The following is a 21,198-nucleotide window of genomic DNA, read 5'->3' on the forward strand; positions in this document are numbered from 1 at the left end:
ATTCTACTACAGAGTAAATTGGTAAGCTAAGATGCCAAGAGGCATGATGAATACTAAGTTTTCTCTCATTTATTCTACCCCTTGCCCATCTGTTTTGGTTTCTCATCTTCAGTTGTTGAAATGAAAATGCATTTAATTGCTCTTTCAAGAACTCATGCATTCTACTTTACGTCTGTGTCCAAAGGACTATTATTATCCCAGGTCTTATGGTCTCTGTATTTGCTTTTTGAGGAATAAAGTAGAAGCACATTTCCATAAGTGAAGGGTACGTTTTATACATGCTCCAAGTAATATACTAACATCTGTCCAAATGGATCGAAAAGACTTATGAATGTAACAGTTATGGGGATTTTTTTTCAAAGCTTCTGTATAAGTCTAATTTATGCAGATATAAGATAAACACATGGGGAAATATGCCCTTTACATAATGATTTGCTATTTTATTCTGACACAAACTATTTTACTTATACCACAAGCTACTTTTATTTGCCCCCCAAAAGACTGAAATGTCTAGCAACAAACTGTAAAAATGAGATGCAAATTAAAACCACATTTAATTCACTATGATAGGGGAGATTTCAAGGGTGTATAGAGACATGGAATATTCACATTATGCAAACAATTACTTTTTTAGTAAGGGTGCAATAAATGCTCTGTGTATATTAACATCTATGTTATCATCAGGAACCCCTCGCCCCCCACAAATCCCTCTAAACCATTCTCCTATTCAATAATAGAGATACACGTAAGATTATAAAGTGATATCCTACCTAACATGCATGGGAGCAAAAGTGAATGTTTCAAGACTATGATTATATTTAACATGACTAAATGTTTCTGAGGCTTTGCCTATAAAAGTGTCAGGATAAGTTTGTGTCTAATATTAACGAATACAGTACTAAATTCAGATCATTATAGCTGGGCACATGTAAGGGGCAAATCATGCAGCTTATATTACAGATCTTTCTGTTAGCAATTAGTACAAAATACTGCACTTCTACCAGAGTCCCCCATGCATAATAACTACTGGCTTACTGTCACAAAAAATTCACACACTGCATCCAAGCCAAAGAAGCTCCAGCTGAAATGAGTGCATTGAGTATTTTTGAAAAGGCCAAACCTATTAACCAATTTTAGCTAAAGATACATAAACTGTCTGCTCTCATCAAATAGGGATAAAATGAGTAAATATACATTTCCAACAAAAGATAAAATGTGTGTGTTAATATGCATGTTTTAGTTTAACTCTTCTACATTAAGGCCATTGATAGTTTTCTCTTTTCCCTCTCCCTTTTAAAAAGAAACATTCAGATTAGTGCATATTTAGGGCTTATTATTACATATAAATAAATATCTTCAAAAATAAAAATTTGGTTTTAAACTGATTAAGACTTTTTTTCCCCTTTTGCCTGAAGGTATTCTGTAAGCTTTAGGTGATGCTGATGAAATTATTCATGTACCAAATTTATATAACTACTGATACAATGTACTTTTAATATGTCATAGCGAGAGAGAGAGAGAGAGAGAGAGAGAGAGAGAGAGAGAGAGAGAGAGAGCCAAACAACTGCTCTTCATTTATTGTACATGTGAATAAAAATACTTGAGTTCACTGTCACTGCTTCCAGGCTCTGTAGTTCAAGAGAAAGTTATGAAACAATAAGCCCATGGATTTCTGTGGCAGCTAGGAAAAGAAAACTCAGTTGTAATTCAAGGTTTAAAGTGTCTGTCCAGCCGATTACAAATTCAGGAAGTTTATAAAATATTTAATAAACCCAGATCTTTAATCTGGCACAAAGGCAATGCCAACTCTGAGATGGACAAAATAAAAATAAAATATGCCTTCAGGAGTTTTTGTTGTAGGTCTTCAATGAACTGACTAAAGCACGCTGAGGATTTTCTCAGCTGTTCTTGGCTCAGCGGGATGGAGACAAAAACAGCAGGCAAATAGCAGAAGGGGGATAGACAGTGGCAGAAAGAATGAAAAGTACCACTAGCTACTGCATTAAAAAAAAAAATGTCTCTCTCAATTGGAAATGAGAGGGAAATGGAACCAAGGCCCCAGAACTCATAGCTATGTTAGTATACGTACAAACACACTCCATGCCCTCGCGTGCATGCCAGTGCTTGCAGCCATCACACTTCTGTCCCGTGGCTCCGGGTCGGCAGGTGCAGACCCCTGTGATAGGGTCACAGGGGACAGGTATTGAGCCATACGGGTCGCACTCACATTCTTGGCAGGAACCCCCGGGGCTGCTTGGGCTGCCAGTATAGCCAGGAGCACACCTGGATTTAAATGGTGACAAAGCACAGGAGATTAATAATGTCATGTTTCTAAATTACTGTTGCTGTTGTGTGAGTTGTTTTGAATGAAACAAAACGGATACCAAGAATCAATAGATCAGGGGTCAGCAAACATTTCCTGTAAAGATCCAGATAGTAAATATTTTAGGCTTTGTGGGTCAAGAGGTAATATCAAAATCATGTAGTGAGAAGAAATACAATTTTGAACATTTTTGGGGTTGACGGAATTAAAAATATAATAATAATGACAATAATTCAGTACAAACGATTTTGTAACAATAATCTACTAAGTAAAACCAATTCACTAATACGAAGAATGAAATGGTTATTGAGGTATCAAAAGAATTTAACTGGAGTCCAAATTTAGGGCTTCCTATCATCCAATTGATTGTAAATGTTTGCTTGCAACAACCATTTTTAGCTTGAGTGTCATACAGAATCAGGAAATGGGCCACATTTTGTGGGCCTTAGCTTGCCTATAACTGCTCTAGATCATGAACTCTTTTTTGAAGTCTTTTTTTTTTTTTTAATTAGAAGTGAATAAAATTATATATTGACTCCTGGGTTTTCCTAGATTCATACATTTTAAGGGATCAAAATGACCAATTCATTCAACCCATTAATTTTTCAAATCAGTGAAAAGAAGCAAGCTGAGTGACAATAAACTAGATTTTCTATTTAATTCTACTGGTTGTTTCTTTCTAGCACATCTTTCTCAAGATGGATTTTTCATTGTGTACCCATGGAATTGGCTTAATATTATGCAAATAAAATATATAACAACAATTTGAGAAATTAGAGGGAAAATCCAACTGAATGAACCCAGAATACAACCCATTCAATAACGCTTGCACCCATCAATGCATGCATTCACCTAAGTACATACCACTATTGCTTATGTTACTGGAAGTGGTAACTTTACAAGATGCTAGCAAGACCGTATACTGTGGTTTACCCAGGATGATCCCAGGTTACCTGTTTTCCTGGCTTAAATATTAAAACACTTCCTGTCTCTCATTTGAGTATTCCAGCTTAAACACTAAATCATATATATATAGTCAGATTAAACAATAAATTATATATATAGTCAACTTAAATATAGTCAACAGTCAGAATTTTTGTTCAAAAGGCAAGTATGGGAGGAAGTTGAGAGAGTAGGAAGCTGAAGCCAAAAGTTTTAACACTGGCCAGATAATACTGGACCATCTTTAGTGACCTGGGATTGTACAAATTTGCATAGCTGGTTGTGAAAAATGAATTCATTCTGTCCTGGTTAGAAAACACAAAGCAAGAAGAAAATTATCTGTAACAATAGACTTTTATACGTGTATGGTTTTAATTGTTATTTTATTTTCAATATAATATTACAAATGCTCAATAAAAGTGTCATTTAAATAAATCCACTTAAATTGTTTAACATTTGCAGGTGAAAAAAATTCTATTTTAAGCAGGTTCAGATTGATTAAATGCTCTAAGAGTTTATTATAAGAGCAACTAAGAGAAAGCGTGGGGAGGGGTGTTCTACATTACAGGGACACTCAAGACATTTAAGCAGTTTTAGACCTGAGCTGATGAGTTTGGGCGGGTCATAAGGTGATTTAAATAATTTAAAAAGCTCTCAGAAGTGGAACAAATTTATTTGGAAGGTTACAATAAAAATTTAACCAAGACCTTTGGTTTAATTTAGCTGAATAAAAGCAATTTTTCAGGGAAATAGAACTTGATCATTCATGTTAGAGATGATAAATGTAAAGCCATAACAACATTTGAGAACTGCAAAAACAATTCAAGTGTATGACCCTGCTCATCTATATGCTATATAAACTGTCAATTCTTATTGATTAAACATTAATGGATAGTAAAAAATTTTCTGTAATCACTCTGCCTTAAGACATTAATTGACATTTCAGTGTACCCTGCTAGTCTTTTCTATATACATGCTTTCATAGATAGTATTAACTTCAATTTATAAATGTAGCTAGGCTGTCAAAGATTTTTTTTCATAAATTGCTGCAGATAATTTCCTTGGTGTTCAGGGATGCCTTTAGTCATCCTACTGGAGTTTACAAGGGCATGAAATTAATATTAGCCTAAGCATGAATACCAAAGCACACTGGTGGAGATTATATATATATAACAAAAGATTATATATATATATATATATATATATATATATATATATATATATATATGTGTGTGTGTGTGTGTGTGTGTGTTCAAATGATGTATATATGTCCAAAACAAATGGAAATATTTTTGAATTTTGTAATGCTTTGAATTATTTAATTGCTATTTTCTACTGACACGGAAATTGTGAACGCCCTGATACATATACAAGTGGACACTTTGATCAACTTTGCTCAAGCAGTAGTTCACCATAATCAGAAGTGTCTGGATGCTGATGGTAACAATTTTGAGCACCTCTTGTAATTGCAGAAGTCAAATGTGACTTGTATTCATCTTTTGTTATCAGTATATATTGAGTATTATAATTTTAACAGTTTTGTCCTTTCTTAAAATGTGTATACATTACTTTGGCACCCTCTGTATACATATATGCAAGTGTGAAATATTATGTTTAGAATTACTACACATATAATTATTTGGAAATATATTTTGTAAACTTATAGAAACTGTATTGGAATTTATAAAACTTGAGTTTACTTATTTAGTCATTTATTTATTTCCATTATTAATACAACTATCTCTGGGTACACCAAAAGAAGATTCCTAAATGGATGATGATAAAATTAATTAATATTGGTTTATATTTCAAAAGAGATTAATAATTTAAGGAAGTGACCCAAGAAGAATCCAGCAGAGGAGTGGGTGAATCAGGACATGGAAAAGAAAGGAGCCAAGCAATGGTATGATTCCAGGTAATTTCCCAGCCTGATTCCATGGAAAACTCTGGAGCATAAACAGCACCTCAAAATTTGTTCAGTTTGGAGGCAAAGGGAGCTGGACTTTTGTACTCTCATACCAGTTAGTCATTGGCTATGAGCCACTAGAGGAAAGTGGGTTCAACTCTCAGGCCTTTGTGCCCCTCTATGGGAGAGGAGGCTTCCATGTATGTGTTTAGGCAGGGCACCAACGGTATCCTCTGTACACTTGATCTTCACAATGGTAGTATAAAGTAGGTAGAACATCAGCTATACTGATGGTATAGATAAGAAAAATGGGACCAGCTAAGTTGGGGGAGCTGGGCTATGTCCACGGGTCTTCATAAAACTTTATACTAGGGGTGGCCAGTTGGTTAGAGCACAAGCTTTCAACAAGGTTGCCAGTTCAATTCCCACATGGGATGGTGGGCTGCGCCCCCTGCAACTAAGATTGAAAACATCTGGACTTGGAGCTGAGCTGCACCCTCTACAACTAGACTGAAGGAGAACAACTTGGAGCTGATGGGCGCTGGAGAAACACACTGTTCTCCAATATTCCCCCCCAAACAAAACAAAACAAAACAAAACAAAACAAAACAAAACAAAAAACTATATACTATTATCAATTATGCTAAAATTATCATGTGCATATAATGTTAATAATATTAGTTACTTTCTGTTATTTTACAGATAATACCTAAACATACTAAAAGTAGTGGTGATAACTTGAATATCAAGGACACTGATTTTGTAGAAAATATGAATCCAGAAGATATTAATTACAACCATTGTAGACAGTGTGGAATTGTGCTTCTTAATTTACCATTTGTATGAAATGATAAATGTAAAGCTATAATTAGAATTAAAAGCTACAGTTAGAATTCAATTTAATAGCTACATACATGCATTATCAGATAGGGTAAAAAGTATGGTGAGAGGAAGCATGTAAAGAGTCTTTGCCTGTTGAAAAGGAGAACCGAATGACAAACACTTGATTGTTTGGGTTGCTCAAATTAAGAAAGCTTGATACCATTTATATTGTGAATTACGGACACGCTTGTGTAGCGCCATCGTGCTCAGAACAGTGGCATGAATGCAGTAAGTTCTGGCCAATGTTTTCAACTGAACTAAAATGAAAATTAGTAACTACTTTTTTATTAGTAACTACTGATAAGCTTTTGGAAACTGATTTGATTTATTCGTTCTTATAAAACTCCTCTCTCCATAGATATGCATCTTAAAACATAAATTAGTTAATTGTGAAATGGTTAGTTTCTTTAGACAAAGTCAGATATAAAACTAGTTTTGAAAGCATATGAACAACTAGAGAATATGAACATAATAAATACTTTTCTATTGCGATCCTTTATTATACAATCTCTATGTATCATGATTCTCTATGTGTCATAACCGTTCATACCGTTCACAGTATTGGCCTTCATATCCACGTGGACAAGCTGTGCAGCGGTAATCATCGAGGCCTTCCATGACACAAGATGGGCTGAAGCTGAATCGGAAACAAAATGGAAAATCAAATTTGAACTTATTTATTTTATAAATGTAAGTAATTCTATCCATTATCCATGTGATTGGACCTTAATTTCACGTGATTATAAATGCCTATTTATAACTATTTATAAGTTCCCATTCAAGGACAGAATATCATAACTAAATACTACCAATCATACTCAAAAAATATATATGGTTGGCTTTTGATGAATTAACAATGCATCACACTGATCATGTTAAAATTTTAATAATTATACGATAACCATGAAAATGTTAAACATCCAGCCAAAGTGTCCATTTTTCATGAATCAAAAGAAAAACATGACTAGAATTAATGCACATTTGTCTGATAATAGAATAAGTATTACTAAATATCTTTTCAGGTGAAAAATAAAGGGAGAACATAAAAGGTATAAAATTCTTTTTCTGAAAACTCAGCCCAAATCGCCACTGGCACTTCAACATATGAAGTGTGAATAAATGTTTCACTTAAAATAAAAGAGTGCCTTTTCTAATTTACATATCGATTTCAAAGTACATTTTACTTTAAACACAAAGTAATGTGATTTAGTGTGAGGAAAGAAGGGAAAGATTTCCACATGAAAATAAATGAGATGTTCTGATAATTTTATGATCTTTTCTAGTAAGTAGGTCTTATATAATTTGCCCTGTTTTTAGCACAACACTGGTAGACCACAGCCAGTCAGGCTTGCTCTGGGACTGCTCATCATCTTACTCTGCAAAAGAAAGATTTGACGAGATTTAAAAACTAAGCTACAGTAACATGTAGTTTGGGGGTTGTTACAAACTTCTCTGAAATGCAAATAGTGCTGCATTCCCACTGGATAAAACTGCAAGGTGTATTGGAAACTTAGGAATAAACACACACACACACACACACACACACACACACACACACACACACACGCACACACATTTTGTCGCAAAAAGGTAATGCTGAAAACACTGTTTTTCTTTTTCTTGGTCTGCTAACCCAGTTGATGCTGAAAAAGCAATAAAGTGTTTAGACCAAGGCCACGACTCCTATTGGTCAGGTGCCATTAGGACCTTATTTTAACTGTCTTCTAATGCATTAACTCAGTAGTATATGAATGAGTAATAAACTCCAACCTTTGCAAAAATATGTGAATAAATTGATCTACTACTCACAAACTCATTATCCAACAATTTTATTTGTTGCATTCACAAAAATAGACTCCCCCCCCACCCCCACCCCACACACGTAATTCACACTTTCTGGCAAGCTTTTAGCTCTTTAATGTAAAGTGTGTTGCTGAGTGCATCTGCACATGTGCGCACACACATACACAAACACACACACAAACTCATATACGTAATAGGCACTTAGAAATAGATTTTTAGACATTTCAAGGGAAACTCTGGAGAGAAAACCTAATTAAATTATATTCCTTTACAGTAACACATTTTCCTTAATTACTATGCAGGAATGTTATAATTCCCCTTGAATGGTTGATATAAACTTTTTTGAATTATTATACTGTGGTGGATAAAACCTTTTCCTTATATCACATATAAGGACTTATGAAGGAGGAAGGAGGGGTCTGCTTGAAGTTAAGAGTTTATATTTTCTGTTCACAACTCCCTTATCTGCTCTCAATTCTCATACTGTCTGCAGGGCCTCTCAGAAATCCTTGTGTTTTTCCTCTTTGTGGTCATCTTTTACATTTCCTGTTTGCTATTTTCAAACTGGCCTCAATAGAATTTATATGATTTAGAGTATGCTCATATTTGTCGTCCCCTGTGAATACCTCAGAGATAAACTGGCTTCCTGGATAAGGCCCCTTTCTAGCTTCTATCCCAGTTCACTGGCTCTTCTTTGCGGTCTCCTTGATGGATCTACGTCATGTCCTTGATCTTTTAATACGCTTCACACGTCAGTCTTGAGATTCTTCTCTCCTGTCCTACCCTGTCCTCTGCTCTCTTTCCTAAGTGATCTCACTCAGTCTTAATGGTTTTAGATATTTCATCCATCCTAACAGATCTAAAACTGAGATCCTCCACTTCCAAAAAAAATACACTAGCCTTTCTGTAATTTCCTCTAACTCAGTCAATGGCCACTTTGTGCTGCCATTTGCTGTGTCATAAACCGGAATCAACTCTGTCTCCTTTCTCTCACATTCCACATGCGTGAGATGTACGGATGTTGCTGGTGTCACATCACTAACATCATTGCATTATTCTGTTCCAAGCTACCTCTTGCCATTATAAGATTTTTAGCCTTTATGGCACTGAGTTATCCACTGCAGCCCTCCTGACTCCATCTCCTGCCACCTTTCCTCTCATTCCCTCTGCTCCAGCCTCCCTGGTCCCTTGCTATTGGCCAATCATGGTTCTGTGTTCAGGCCAGTGCACTTGATTTTTTCTCCGGATGGACTGCCCTTTCTCCAGATAGTCACATGGCTCTCTCCATTACTTCATTTGAATCTCTGCACAAGCCTCATCTGTTTGTGAAGAACTTCACTGACCACCCTATCTAAAATGGTACCCTGGTCACTCCAAATTCACTGAGGTTGTTTTATTTTTCCCGGTAGCACTTTTGTGCGCTCTCTCTCTCTCTCTCTCTCTCTCTCTCTCTCTCTCTCTATATATATATATATATATATATATATATATATATATATATATACATACACACACACACACATGTTTGATATACACATACATACACACACACATTGTGAAAGGATTCCTTCTACCTAATTAATTAATACATCCATCACTTCAAAAATTTATTTATTTAATTTTTTTGGTGAGAACACAAGTTCTACTCTCTCAGCAAGTTTCGATTACACAGTATTGTCAACTATCAATTATAGTCACCATTTATATATTAGATCCTCAGAGTTTACTCATCTTATAATTGAAAATTTGTACCCTTTCAACAGCCTCTCCCAATTTCCCCCACTCCATAGCCCCTGGCAACCACCTTTTACACTGTTTCTATGAGTTCAATTTTCTTTTTTTAGATTTCACATATAAGTGAAACTGTATGGTATTTTCCTTTCCTCTCTGGCAATAAAAAGAAAAAATGTTAAGCATGTTCGGAAAAGTGCAAGAAACTCAAACTTGGCATTACTGTAGAAGGGAGGAGAGGGCACTGAGCCTGGAGAAGTAGTCAGATTGCAGAGAGTTTCTAATACTCTGCCAAAATACCTGACCTTTCCTTGGGTAGCCGGTGGAAAACTCCAGGGGGTATGTAAGCAATGCTGCACTGCCACAGTGGTTAAAAGTTTATCGTATTTATTTTGGTAAGAGACATTAAAGAAATATACTAATATGTGGAAGTGAGTCAGTAGTCACTCATGACGCCTTACCCCTTACCCCCTCATTGACTGCACAGGTGGAAGTCATTGAAAAGAAATAGCTCAGCCTCCTCCATCTATGCTTCAGAATCTATTTTTCTATCCCAGGAAAAAGTGCCTCTCTTCTGTATTCTGGATGGTTTCTTCGTTTTGCATTTTAATCCATCTCTTCTGATCATATATTTGCTTTGTTAATTAGCTCATTACATTCCAACTTAAATGATAATATTAGTGGGTCATGAAATCAATTTAGTGGGTTTTGACTAAAATTATATCTAACTATGCAAGAAAATAAAATTGAATAAAAGTTACAAGATAGATAGATCTATACACATAAGTTTTTGGATACTAAGTTATGATATAAAAAGAAGTATTTCTTACAGGGGTTGTGATCAATAAAATTTGAAAGCCGCTGAACTAGCTACTTTGAGTTGGTATTTTGATTCTTACAGGGTACTTTGCATAAGAAGTATAAATTATACAAATCATATACAACAAAAATGCAAGCACACTTATTAAAACCCTGCTAAGTCATCAAGATAGTACTCTTTATTTGCCTTCTTGAAATTTCTTAAAGCTGTAAACTCACACCCTTTTAACCTAATGTCTGCTTCCATTATTGGTTGTCAAAATTCAAAAACCCTCAGAGTTAATTGCCACCATATGTATTCAGTCTCCCTTGAGAGAGGAGACTCTGATGTCCCTTTACTGCTGCTCTTCTCTCTTATGGTGTCAACGGCAGTGTGGCCAAAGTTCCCTTGCCTCCCTGTAGTGCCCATCTTGGCTCTTCTTTATCCGGCTCCCCTCAAGTAGGTAGTGCTACCTTTTCTTCTTTCCATGTGCTCTGCTTGGGCAATAATACTCTGAGAAATCTTATCTAACTTTAACTCATTTATTAACATATTTCTTCCTTCATCTGCCCTTCGAATCTTCAGATTTCCATTTCCTGCAGCTATTTCCACATTTCCCTTCAGGCAGACATCTCAGATCGATTTTGACCTATTTGAAATATAAATTGTCTTTCTTCTGCAGCAGCTCTCTGTTGGCTTCCCTATTTCAGTTAATGGTACCACCATTTTGGGAGTCAACCTGGCTAAAAACCTCTGGCTTCAATTCCCGTCTGCCTGGCCCTCACCTGTCCTATCTAATTAGTTATCAATTCTTTAGAACTGCATTCGACAATTTTCACGCATCCAATCCCTTCTCTCCATGCTTGTTATTAAGCTGGTGCAAAAGTAATCGCGGTTTTTGCAATTATTTATAACCTTTTAAACCGCAATTACTTTTGCACCAACCTAATACTATTATCTACTTTCAGGTTCTCATTATCTTTTGCCTAAGTTAGTGAAGTAGTTTTTTAATCAGTCTCTTCACTTTTCTTTGCCTGTTTTAATTCCTTATATTCAACTCTATCATAATAGTCTTCCCAAAGTTTGGCTCTCATCATATTAACTTTCTTTTTTTAAATAAAAACTTGTAGTGTTTCTTCATTACATAGAAACTTAAACAGCTATTTCTTAGACTGGTATTCAAGGATGTCTACAATATAGCCTCCATTTTTCCATTCATTTTCATATGCAATTATAAAATTGTATTTGAACTCCATTATCCAAATTCTGTTACTTACTAGTTATTCAACAGGCCTTGTATTTTCTGTTCTCCAAGTTTCTGCTCATATAATTTCCTGCTATCACCACCAGTAAAAATCCTTCAATCCACTGGTTAGGACATGTTATAAATACTACTACTTATTTTAATATGTTTTTGAAGACTCCAAAATCAAGTGTCATATTTTGTACCTTTGAATTCTCTTTACATTTAAGTTGATTTCTCTTAAGACACGTTTTGTGAGCCTTGCTAAGAGATGTTATGCTTTTCATTTTTATCTTCTATAGTTTTTGTTACAGTTCACTCGATAGAAAACTATCAATTAATTATTGAAACTTTCTAATACAAATGGTTCACATTTTAACAAACAATGAAATAAATTACACTCTTTTGTTTAAATCTGGTCATCCATGGGAGATTAGGGAAGAAAATGAAAATAATATTATTTTCCATCTACCACTTGGTACTTGGATGGAATAATAGGATAATGCATATCACCCTCATCAATATCTAACTTACCTAAAATTGACATTTGACTCCCTGTAAAAGATTTGTGATTCTGTTTAAGAAGAAAAGGGGAGCTTGCAGAAGAAAGAGAGACAATTTACATGAAATGTTTTCAGAATGTATACAAAGCTAAAGATGAAAACTATATATATATGGTGATGGGAGGAGAAATGACTCTGGGTGGTGAACACACTATGCAATATATAGACAATCTATTACAGAATGGTACACTTGAACCTATATAATTTTACTAACCAATGTCACCCCAATAAATTTAATACAAATTAAGAAGAAAAACAAACAACTGGGTCAGCACCCATGGAATGATCTCTTCATCTGAGTTGCTGTGGGGGTCTTATATACTCAAGATACAGTGTCCAGGATTCTAATTCTGCACAAAGTGTCCTACCTTCTTTTCAACAGCAAAATCTTAGAGAAAAACTGCCCTTCCATATAGAGACTGAAGTCTATTAATCATTAGCAGAAAGTGTAGATAGCCTTAGCAAAAAGGTACGTGAAAACATCTAGGGGCTTTCATCAATATATACTTGTAAATCAATGCAGAATGTTCCAAAAGCACTGAAATGAACTATTTCAGCTTTTGTTTCCCCTCATGGCTGTTTCCATGGTACCAAGCCCAGACTATCTTCACAGAAAGGGGGCTGTGATTCTGGAAGATACTTATTTTAGGGCATAACAATAAGTCACCCTGCTTTACCTTAATAATTTTTCAATTATTTTCTTATTAATTCTTTACGAATTGTGAATTAAATACACAGAATGAATAGACACAGCAATACAAGTGATATACTGTGCACCCAAACAATCCTTTATAGCTGAATTTATGGCATAACTATATGCAAACACTAGACTTTTAGAAAAATAAATAAAATTCTGTACATTTGTGCATGTATCATTTATTTCGTAAACATATCTTATGTTAACATTTATATTTTAATTAACACATCTTATTTACTTGGGACAGGTTTTAAAGGAAAAATGAACCAGAGAGTATTGTGTGCTCACTTTTGTCATGTTTTTATATTGTTAAAAAATCTCTACCTTAAATTGAAATGTTTGTCTACATGGAAAATACAGCCAAATCTGAAAGCCCTTCTGCTACACAGATGGTGTTGCTGATTGGAAAACATGGTAATATTTGTCAGTCTTACTTGTTGCTGGAAGAAATCAGGGGGCAAGCACATTGCTGACAGTCATTTGGCAATCCCTTGACAATTCCATAGTACCCGAGAGCACATCGTTCACAGTAGTCACCAGCAGTGTTATGCTGACAATTCTGTAAAGAGAGAGAGGTTTGTTTTTAATGTAATTGGATTTTATTTATAATGGAATTTATCATCCAGCTCCGTACCTTTGAGTGTGCATGTTCACAAGAGCATGCATACGCACACATACACACACACACAAACACACACATCAGTGACAGAGAACTCAGTTCTTGATACACATACGTTAAAGAAGCTCTTTCATTTGAGAAACTAACACTGGGCTGTTGTAGCTATACTGACAGTAAGAGTTTCTCTTATTTTTCCTGTGTCAATCTCTGTATAAAATTGTTTCTCACTCTAATCTCCGGAATAAACTTCACAGATCTCGAAAATTTATTATATCATCTGGCCATTTATGTTTCTTCTTTACAACGTGCTAAGAAAGTACTGAAAATCCTGGGACCATGGTGCATGCCCATCAGTGGGATTTCTGAAACCAAACCAAGGTGGAAAGCACACATTTCTTAAGAGGCGATGGCAGAAAGAAAAAAAAAAAAAGAAAAAAGGTCAATCTAGTTACCACATTAAGAATGTTATCCATCTAATTCTTGCCAAATGTTAATGGTTCTTATAGATACAGAGGACCCAATCTGAAACTAGGAATCTCAGGTCAATATTTTTTCATGCTTGCATAATAAGAGGCTCTGGGTAATATGCTTTAAGACATTTACATAAGGGAATTAGAATAGTTTCAGAATAGTGTGTAAACAGTTTTGAAATTAAAATTCTCATAAAGTAGAAATGTGTTTAACATATAGCTATCATTTATACAATAAGGATTTCGGAAGAGCTACATGTCAGTCACTGAGACAGGCACAGAGAGAAATCAACGAGGGAAAAAGATAAAATAACATCCTACTCTATTCAAATTTGTTTCAAGTTTGGGAGAATTAAAAAAAATGGTGAAAATGAAACGTGGTAGCAAGGATGCAATATTGACTGTTGTTTAGTGGAAATGTGACACTTTGGAAGCTGAGAAAAAGGAGAAAATAGAAGGAATCTGGAGTTGGATTTTAGTTTGATTTTATAAGACAGGATTCAGAGCGGTCATAGGGTGACTAATAAACAATATCAAAAGAAAAGTTGGGAAGCAAAAAAAGTCAGTAACAGAATAGATGCATAGATTAGTAAACTGGTCTCCTGATTAATTCTGCTGCAGACACAGAGACAACTGTAGGCTCTACATAGCAAGTTGGACCACATCCTATATGTGGAGCTTTTTGCTTCATTCAATCAATCAAGAAGCACATATTTATTTTTCACGTGTCTTCTAATGCCCCCGCAATATTTGCTATGGTATGCATGGTCCTTCATGATAAACAGTAACTGAAGCAACTTTTTCTACAGACATTGCAATGGAATTTATTTTTTATTTATTTATTTTTTAGAACTTCTATTGAATCTTTTCGAGGGTTTATGCCATTTCCTGGGATGAAACCATGACATTACCAAAATGAATTTTGGACTTTTTTTTATTACAGTTTTTGGGTGATAAATTTGAAAATATATTGTGTCACAGATTTACTTTATAACTTAATGTAAAATGGATCCAGTTTTTCAATATGACAGGATTACATCTCAAATACTCCCAATTCTCCAACTCACTCTCGGCAGATGACAGCCCCTATTTTCAGAGGAGAGAAAGCACATTTGGGTGCTCCCTCAGCTTCCTGCCAAAAGACTCACCATCTTGCTTGCATTATTTTCCAGCCCTTTAACATTTATTTCTGTTCATAGGAAGTTTTTTTATTCTCCTTTGTCTAAAGCTACTCTCTTCCTAAATTCTGGTTTCTTTGCCCTCTTACCTCCCCATTTTCTCTAGCACCTGAATTTTCTACTTCTTTGCTGGATCGTTCCCACTGACATTTAAAGTTGGTCAAGCCTTTCCTATCTTAAAATATCTCTGGGGTCTCAAGTCCCTTGATAACTTCCATTATATCTTTGATGAAGTTTTTAAAAACATTATTTACATTCCTGCTCTCTACTTTCTCATCTCTCATTCACCCTTTAAACAGGTTTCTGATGTCACCACTGAAACGTAATTCCGGGCTCATGCGTCAAGTCTTTGTTGCTAAATCAAAATTTACTGACAATAATCAGTCCTCCTGATATATGAATTTTCAACAGCAGCCGATATTTTTGGCCACTCTTTCCTTGAAAGTTTCTCTTCCTATGGTTTCATTACTAGTACAGTCTATTGATTTTTCTCTTATTTCTATGGTCTCTCTTTCTTAGCCTCCTTGATGGACTCTTTCTTCCTTTTCCATTTAGTAAGATTGGTGTCCTTGATTTTAACATTGGCGCTCACCACGTTTTTCCCCCTATATATTCTACCTTGGTGATTTCATCCATTACTATAATTTCAGCTATCATCTTCGTGTCCAAAAATATAAATTTTATGTATTCCACCTGGATATCTCTAATGATTTCCAGACTCACATTTCCAATTGCTTCTTGGATAGCTCTTATTGCAGAACACAAAAGCACCTTGAATTTGAAATGTCAAATATTATGCTCCTCTCTTTAGAACCTGTAGGTACTGCTGTATTCCCCATTTTATTTGGGGTCACTGTCACCTGCTCAATTACTCAAGCCAGCAATCTAAAGGCCTCTTTCATCCCAGATACATATTTGATCACATAATCCATGATTCTGTTACTCGATTTCTTTACTTCCTTGTTACTATTTTTAATCTGGTCACCCATCATCTACCTAGTTTATTAGAACAGCCTCTTAGCTAAAATATCCTCTTTCCAAATTTTCACATCCAGTTATTTCCCCACACCGCAATCAGAGTGATCATCCTAAAAAACACATCAAACCACCATTCTCTTGCTTGAAAGCTTGCACTAGCTCCCCATTGCTCTCAAAATGAATAGCAAACTCTCTAGCATGGCAAGAAAGAACTTTATATTCTGTCCCCTGCTCATCCTTCCAGCCTTACCTCTAGCAACTGCAACCTTTACACACTATGCTAAAGCCATATGGTACCATCTGAAATTCTCAAACTATGCAACGCTCTCTTTTACCTGTAGGACTTTTCACATGCAAATCCTCGATCTGAAATGATTTTTCCCCCTCTTACCTGGCTAGCAATGACTAATTTCAGCTCTTATTGTAAATGTTACTTTCTCTGATAAATATTCCTTGATGCCCTATGTCTGGGCTAAATGATCCTTCTAGTTCAACACAGTGACTGAAATATGGTAGACATCCAACGACCATTTTGAATGAATGCACTTTCCAGGAGGTATAGATGAAACTGGTCAGGGTTCTTAAAATGAAAAAGGCCATGTTTCAAGTCTAATGACTTGAAGAGAAAGGTGGTTAGCAGGGCAAGATGATTTTTCATATTTTGATATTGATTTAAGTACCACAATCCTCTCTTATTCAGCCATCCAAAGGAACCACCATATTTTAGCAATAAAATAGTCATTCCATATTTAACAGTAGCATAGGGAGAAATAATGGTTCTAAGATATAATAATTATCTATGAATTCCAGCCTCAAATCATTCAACAAGGTGTCAAATAATGAGTAAGTGTTAACTGGGGAGTGTTTTAAGAACATATTTTATAGTTACAGAAATGAACATGTAACAAAAACTACAGGGGATCTTGAACAATAATTATTAGCATTTTGCTTTTGCAACAAAAATCATTGCATAATTAATTATTTTATGTAACTTAATTAACATTAATAACTGAATCAAAACACTCAAAGATAATGTTAATCATTACTAGAAATATAGAGATTTAAAAATATGGTTTCCTTCTCTCAGACCTACAACTCTGTATAATTTCTTCACAGAGCAAAGAGATATTTTAACCTTCTCTGGACAGTCAATCTTTCAAGGGGTTGTTGACATACCAAACTTGGTTAACTGAATCAAATGTTCTGTTATATCCACAAACACAACACATAAATCATGATGCTATTTTTGAAACTTTTTGACATAGACCTTTCATATGACTTTCCTATCTGCTTCAAAATAGTGGACATAATATTTCTCATATTTCTCTTGTATAGAAATTAATCTTTAGAAAAATTTCTATAGTTTAGACGCCTAATGAGAAGTTTATATTCTCAAGAGTGCTATGTGCTAGTATCTTTCCAATAATAGATTAGAATATATGATATGTGCATTTTTTTGCACATGGGAAAACTGGAAGTGTATATTGCTTCTACTGAATCAAATGAATATAACATTAATAATATTGTATCTTAGATATAATGAGAGAAGTTACTTAACTTGCTTTAGTTAAAGGGATACCTTCATACTTTCCTTGGCATATTATTAAGTGCACGAATTCTTAAAAGGCAGTCCTTTTCATCTCTTATGACAATAAGCTATGGAGTTTTTCCTATGCTGAATGAAAATCAGTTTCACTCTAATTATCCGTCAGTGATCCAAATTCTGCCTTCTGAGGCTATGCAGATTCAGTCTAATTCCCATTTCCCAGGAAAGGTCCTCAAATATCTAAAGAATACGATTACCTCCTACATCATTTTTCAAGCTAAATATTGTTTTTAAAAGCTAAACATTTAACAATACTGTTTAATCAGGATTTCTCATAAAGCTCTATTCTTAATAAATGAAGATAACTTATTAAAAAAAAAAAATCTCTTCTCCAGGAAGTTAAAGACAGGAATTACACAGGAATTACAAAAAAAAGCAACTTTGTGGCACAACATAAGCCTTCGATGGGGGTTGGACAGAATATGGATTTGGAATCTACATTCATTGAGTCTTAGGTATCCTTCATTACTCAGTGTCTTTCAAATGACTTTTAAAATAAAAACTTACTTTGGTAAATAAATAAATAAATAAATAAATAAATAAATAAATAAATAAATAAATAAATGAATAAGAGATTATAAGTCTCTACCCATGATTTGCAAATATATTTAATGTACTTCCTTCCCTGATTTGGATCTTGTACTGATAAATCTGCAGTCAGGTAAGAATTTCTAGTTCACCGGGATTGCTATTATGTGTCATTTCCTTTGTTCTTTCCCTAAAACACTACACTATAAGCTCCTGAGGATAAGGCCTGTGCATTCCTCATCTGTATGGTCCCAGCATCTATCACAGTGCGTGAATATTGGAAATACTTATTAGCAAATGCCTCAAGAATGAATACACACATGAACCTCTGTTTAAAACATTTTATATTAATTTTGTTTTGTTAATCGTAGCACATAGTTCCACCCTTCAAGCTGTTTTTGATTCTTGACAACCTTCCAACACATTAGGTACCACTTCCAGTTTTATACCATCTGAATATTTGAGAGATCTCATCCAAATCACTGATAAAGATTTTTGAACATGACAGGGTAAATCACAAATCCTACACCTCATAATTGGGGCATCTCTAGAGTTTATTTTAGGTCACATCGTTCAGTAACGTCTACATCCATTAAACCTGTTAACTGATTACCATCTGGCCATATTTTCAAACTTTTTGCGATGATATCATGAAACATTCTGTCAATGCCTATTTAAATGCATCAGTTTGAATCACAGGTCTCACCTTTACTGGCTTATCACTTGAACAAATTATTTAATTACTTTCAGCATCATTGCATCAGTTGTAAAAGAAGGAATAATCCTGCTTATCTCATAAACTTATTGCAAGAATAACTGAGAAAAATCTATAGTGGTCAGCATTGGCCCTGGAACATACGTAGATTTGGACACATGGTAGCTGTCACTATTTTTGCTGAGTTTGAGACACGATGTATCAAACTTTCTGATGAATTTGTATTAGAATGGGATTCAGGAAACTAAGGTCTCAGAGATATATATATATATATATATATATATATATATATATATATATATATATATATATATATATTAACCCTAGCAATTAGTTTGATATAGTTTATTTTGAGTGAACATATTTTGATTCCTAATGAGCACTGTTTATTTTTTCTACACCTAAAAGATGCTGATTAAGTAAGTAATCCTTAAATTTCACTGCAGACCAAATCAATCTGTTTCTCATGTTTTACTTTCTGTTATAAAACCTGGAAAAACATTTTACTTCTTTCCATCCTGTGACATATTTCACATTTTCATAGTTTTCAAATATTTTTCATACATGGCTTTTAATCACATTAGCATACTCTATTAGTACTCTAGGATATTATTCACCTGAGCCTTTAAAATCAAACTTATTTAATTAGCTAAGAATGTGTTCATTCTTTCTCACTTTCTCACTCTATAGGTAGCATTTTGTAATCGATTTGAAACCTGATTCTAAACATTTTAGCCAAGACTCTGTAGGTTACTTAAATTTTCTTAGTGTTAATTTTCAGCATTGTAATAAAATGCTAATAAAATGCTATTTTGGTAAGGTTGTTAGAAAGATTAAATAAGACAAGGTGTATAGAACACCTTAAATACAGTATATTCTAGTTATGAGTCTATTTACTGAAGATAGAGCTAATTGCTTTACCACAGATACTCATGGTTTCTCAGACAACAAGGCACATCAATAATGGAGATTTATATTTTTCTTTTCATTTTAAAATCAGAGTTGTGCTAGAGTAAAAATATGTTTTTGCAAGCTATTTGGTCTTGAGAAAATTATTTCAGCTAGTTAAGACTTCAACACGCCCATGTAAAATATAGGAGAAATAATACTGACCATGGGAATGTAGCGATGATTAAATGAGATTATATGTGTGTAGATAGATAGATATAAATATGCGTGTCATATATAAATTCTGAAAATCTATCTATCTAATCTCAGAGTGTCCACCTACTCTCGCCCTCGTGGCTTAGGGTTCAATATCATGTGGGTTTTACTCTTCTATTTTGAAAACAAACAGACTTTTCCTTAAAGGGCCACAGTCACTGAACTATTATAGCAACATGCCTACACCTAGGATTTATTAATGCCTAGTATGAAGCAACAGCCCTCTTGTAAGTGTCAAGAATTATGAAGAGAATAGTTACAAAGTGATGTGGTTTTATTTAGCAGCTGAAATACTTAGCCTGTAAAGTTTTCCTGTAGTTTTGTTTCATCTCTACCCCATATTTTTAAAGAAAGGTATAAAGAAAAAGAGATAAGTGAGAAGATCTAGCATAGTGCTAGAGATAACAATAGTTTTTACAGGTTTTGATTACTTATCATCTGATTGGTTCTTAGACCATAAATGGTGGATAACACATATGGTAATAACCATTTTTATCATCATCATCATCATCATCATCATCATCATCATCATCACTATCACTTCTACGGAGCTTACTTACCATGTGCTAAGTATGTCATTGAATCCTTATGAAAACTGTAGGAGTAGATACTATTATTTTCATTTAATAAATGAGAAAACTAAGACCCCAATGAGGTTATTATATAAACTGAGTAGGCTCTCACAACCCACAAGGGATGAAGCCAGGTTCTGAATCAAGGCATCTGACTCCAGAGTCATGTGCATCACCACTATACCAAAGTAGAGGGCACTGTACTGTGTAATGGATAGGATAGTAAACTGGGATCCATACTACACATAGAAAAGAAATCAGTATGCTTCAGTTTTCTCAGTTCAGAGGAATAATAGCTATTTTCTATTTGCCTCATGGGGCTGTTTCAAAGATGAACAAAGTTGCTTCAATTCAAAAGTTGTAAGTTGCCTAAAGGAACATATAATAATTCAGAGAACAACAATTTATACTAGCTATGCATGTTTGATGCACATATGTATTTATTTTTCACTTCATCTAGGGGTATCTCAGAAAATAGA

The 21,198-nt window shown here is 34.5% G+C and overlaps 1 protein-coding gene across 7 annotated transcripts in view; it reads right to left on the reverse strand.

Moving 5' to 3' along the window:
- LAMA2 (laminin subunit alpha 2) overlaps window positions 1–21,198 on the reverse strand; it is a 521,442-nt gene that overhangs the window by 131,195 nt on the left and 369,049 nt on the right. For 6 of the 7 annotated variants that reach the window (XM_074333566.2, XM_074333563.2, XM_088795458.1 and 3 more), the window contains 3 exons: window positions 13,324–13,448; window positions 6,604–6,690; window positions 2,090–2,283 (listed from right to left, as the gene is read on the reverse strand). In XM_074333566.2, the coding sequence (XP_074189667.2) occupies window positions 2,090–2,283; window positions 6,604–6,690; window positions 13,324–13,448 (406 nt within the window). The remainder of the gene's footprint in view (window positions 1–2,089; window positions 2,284–6,603; window positions 6,691–13,323; window positions 13,449–21,198) is intronic. The other variant, XM_088795459.1, reaches the window with a different exon arrangement.

The sequence above is a fragment of the Rhinolophus sinicus genome, chromosome 2 (genome assembly GCF_057876585.1).
Source record: "Rhinolophus sinicus isolate RSI-liver-muscle chromosome 2, RSI-T2T, whole genome shotgun sequence".
Classification (NCBI taxonomy): Eukaryota; Metazoa; Chordata; class Mammalia; order Chiroptera; family Rhinolophidae; genus Rhinolophus; species Rhinolophus sinicus.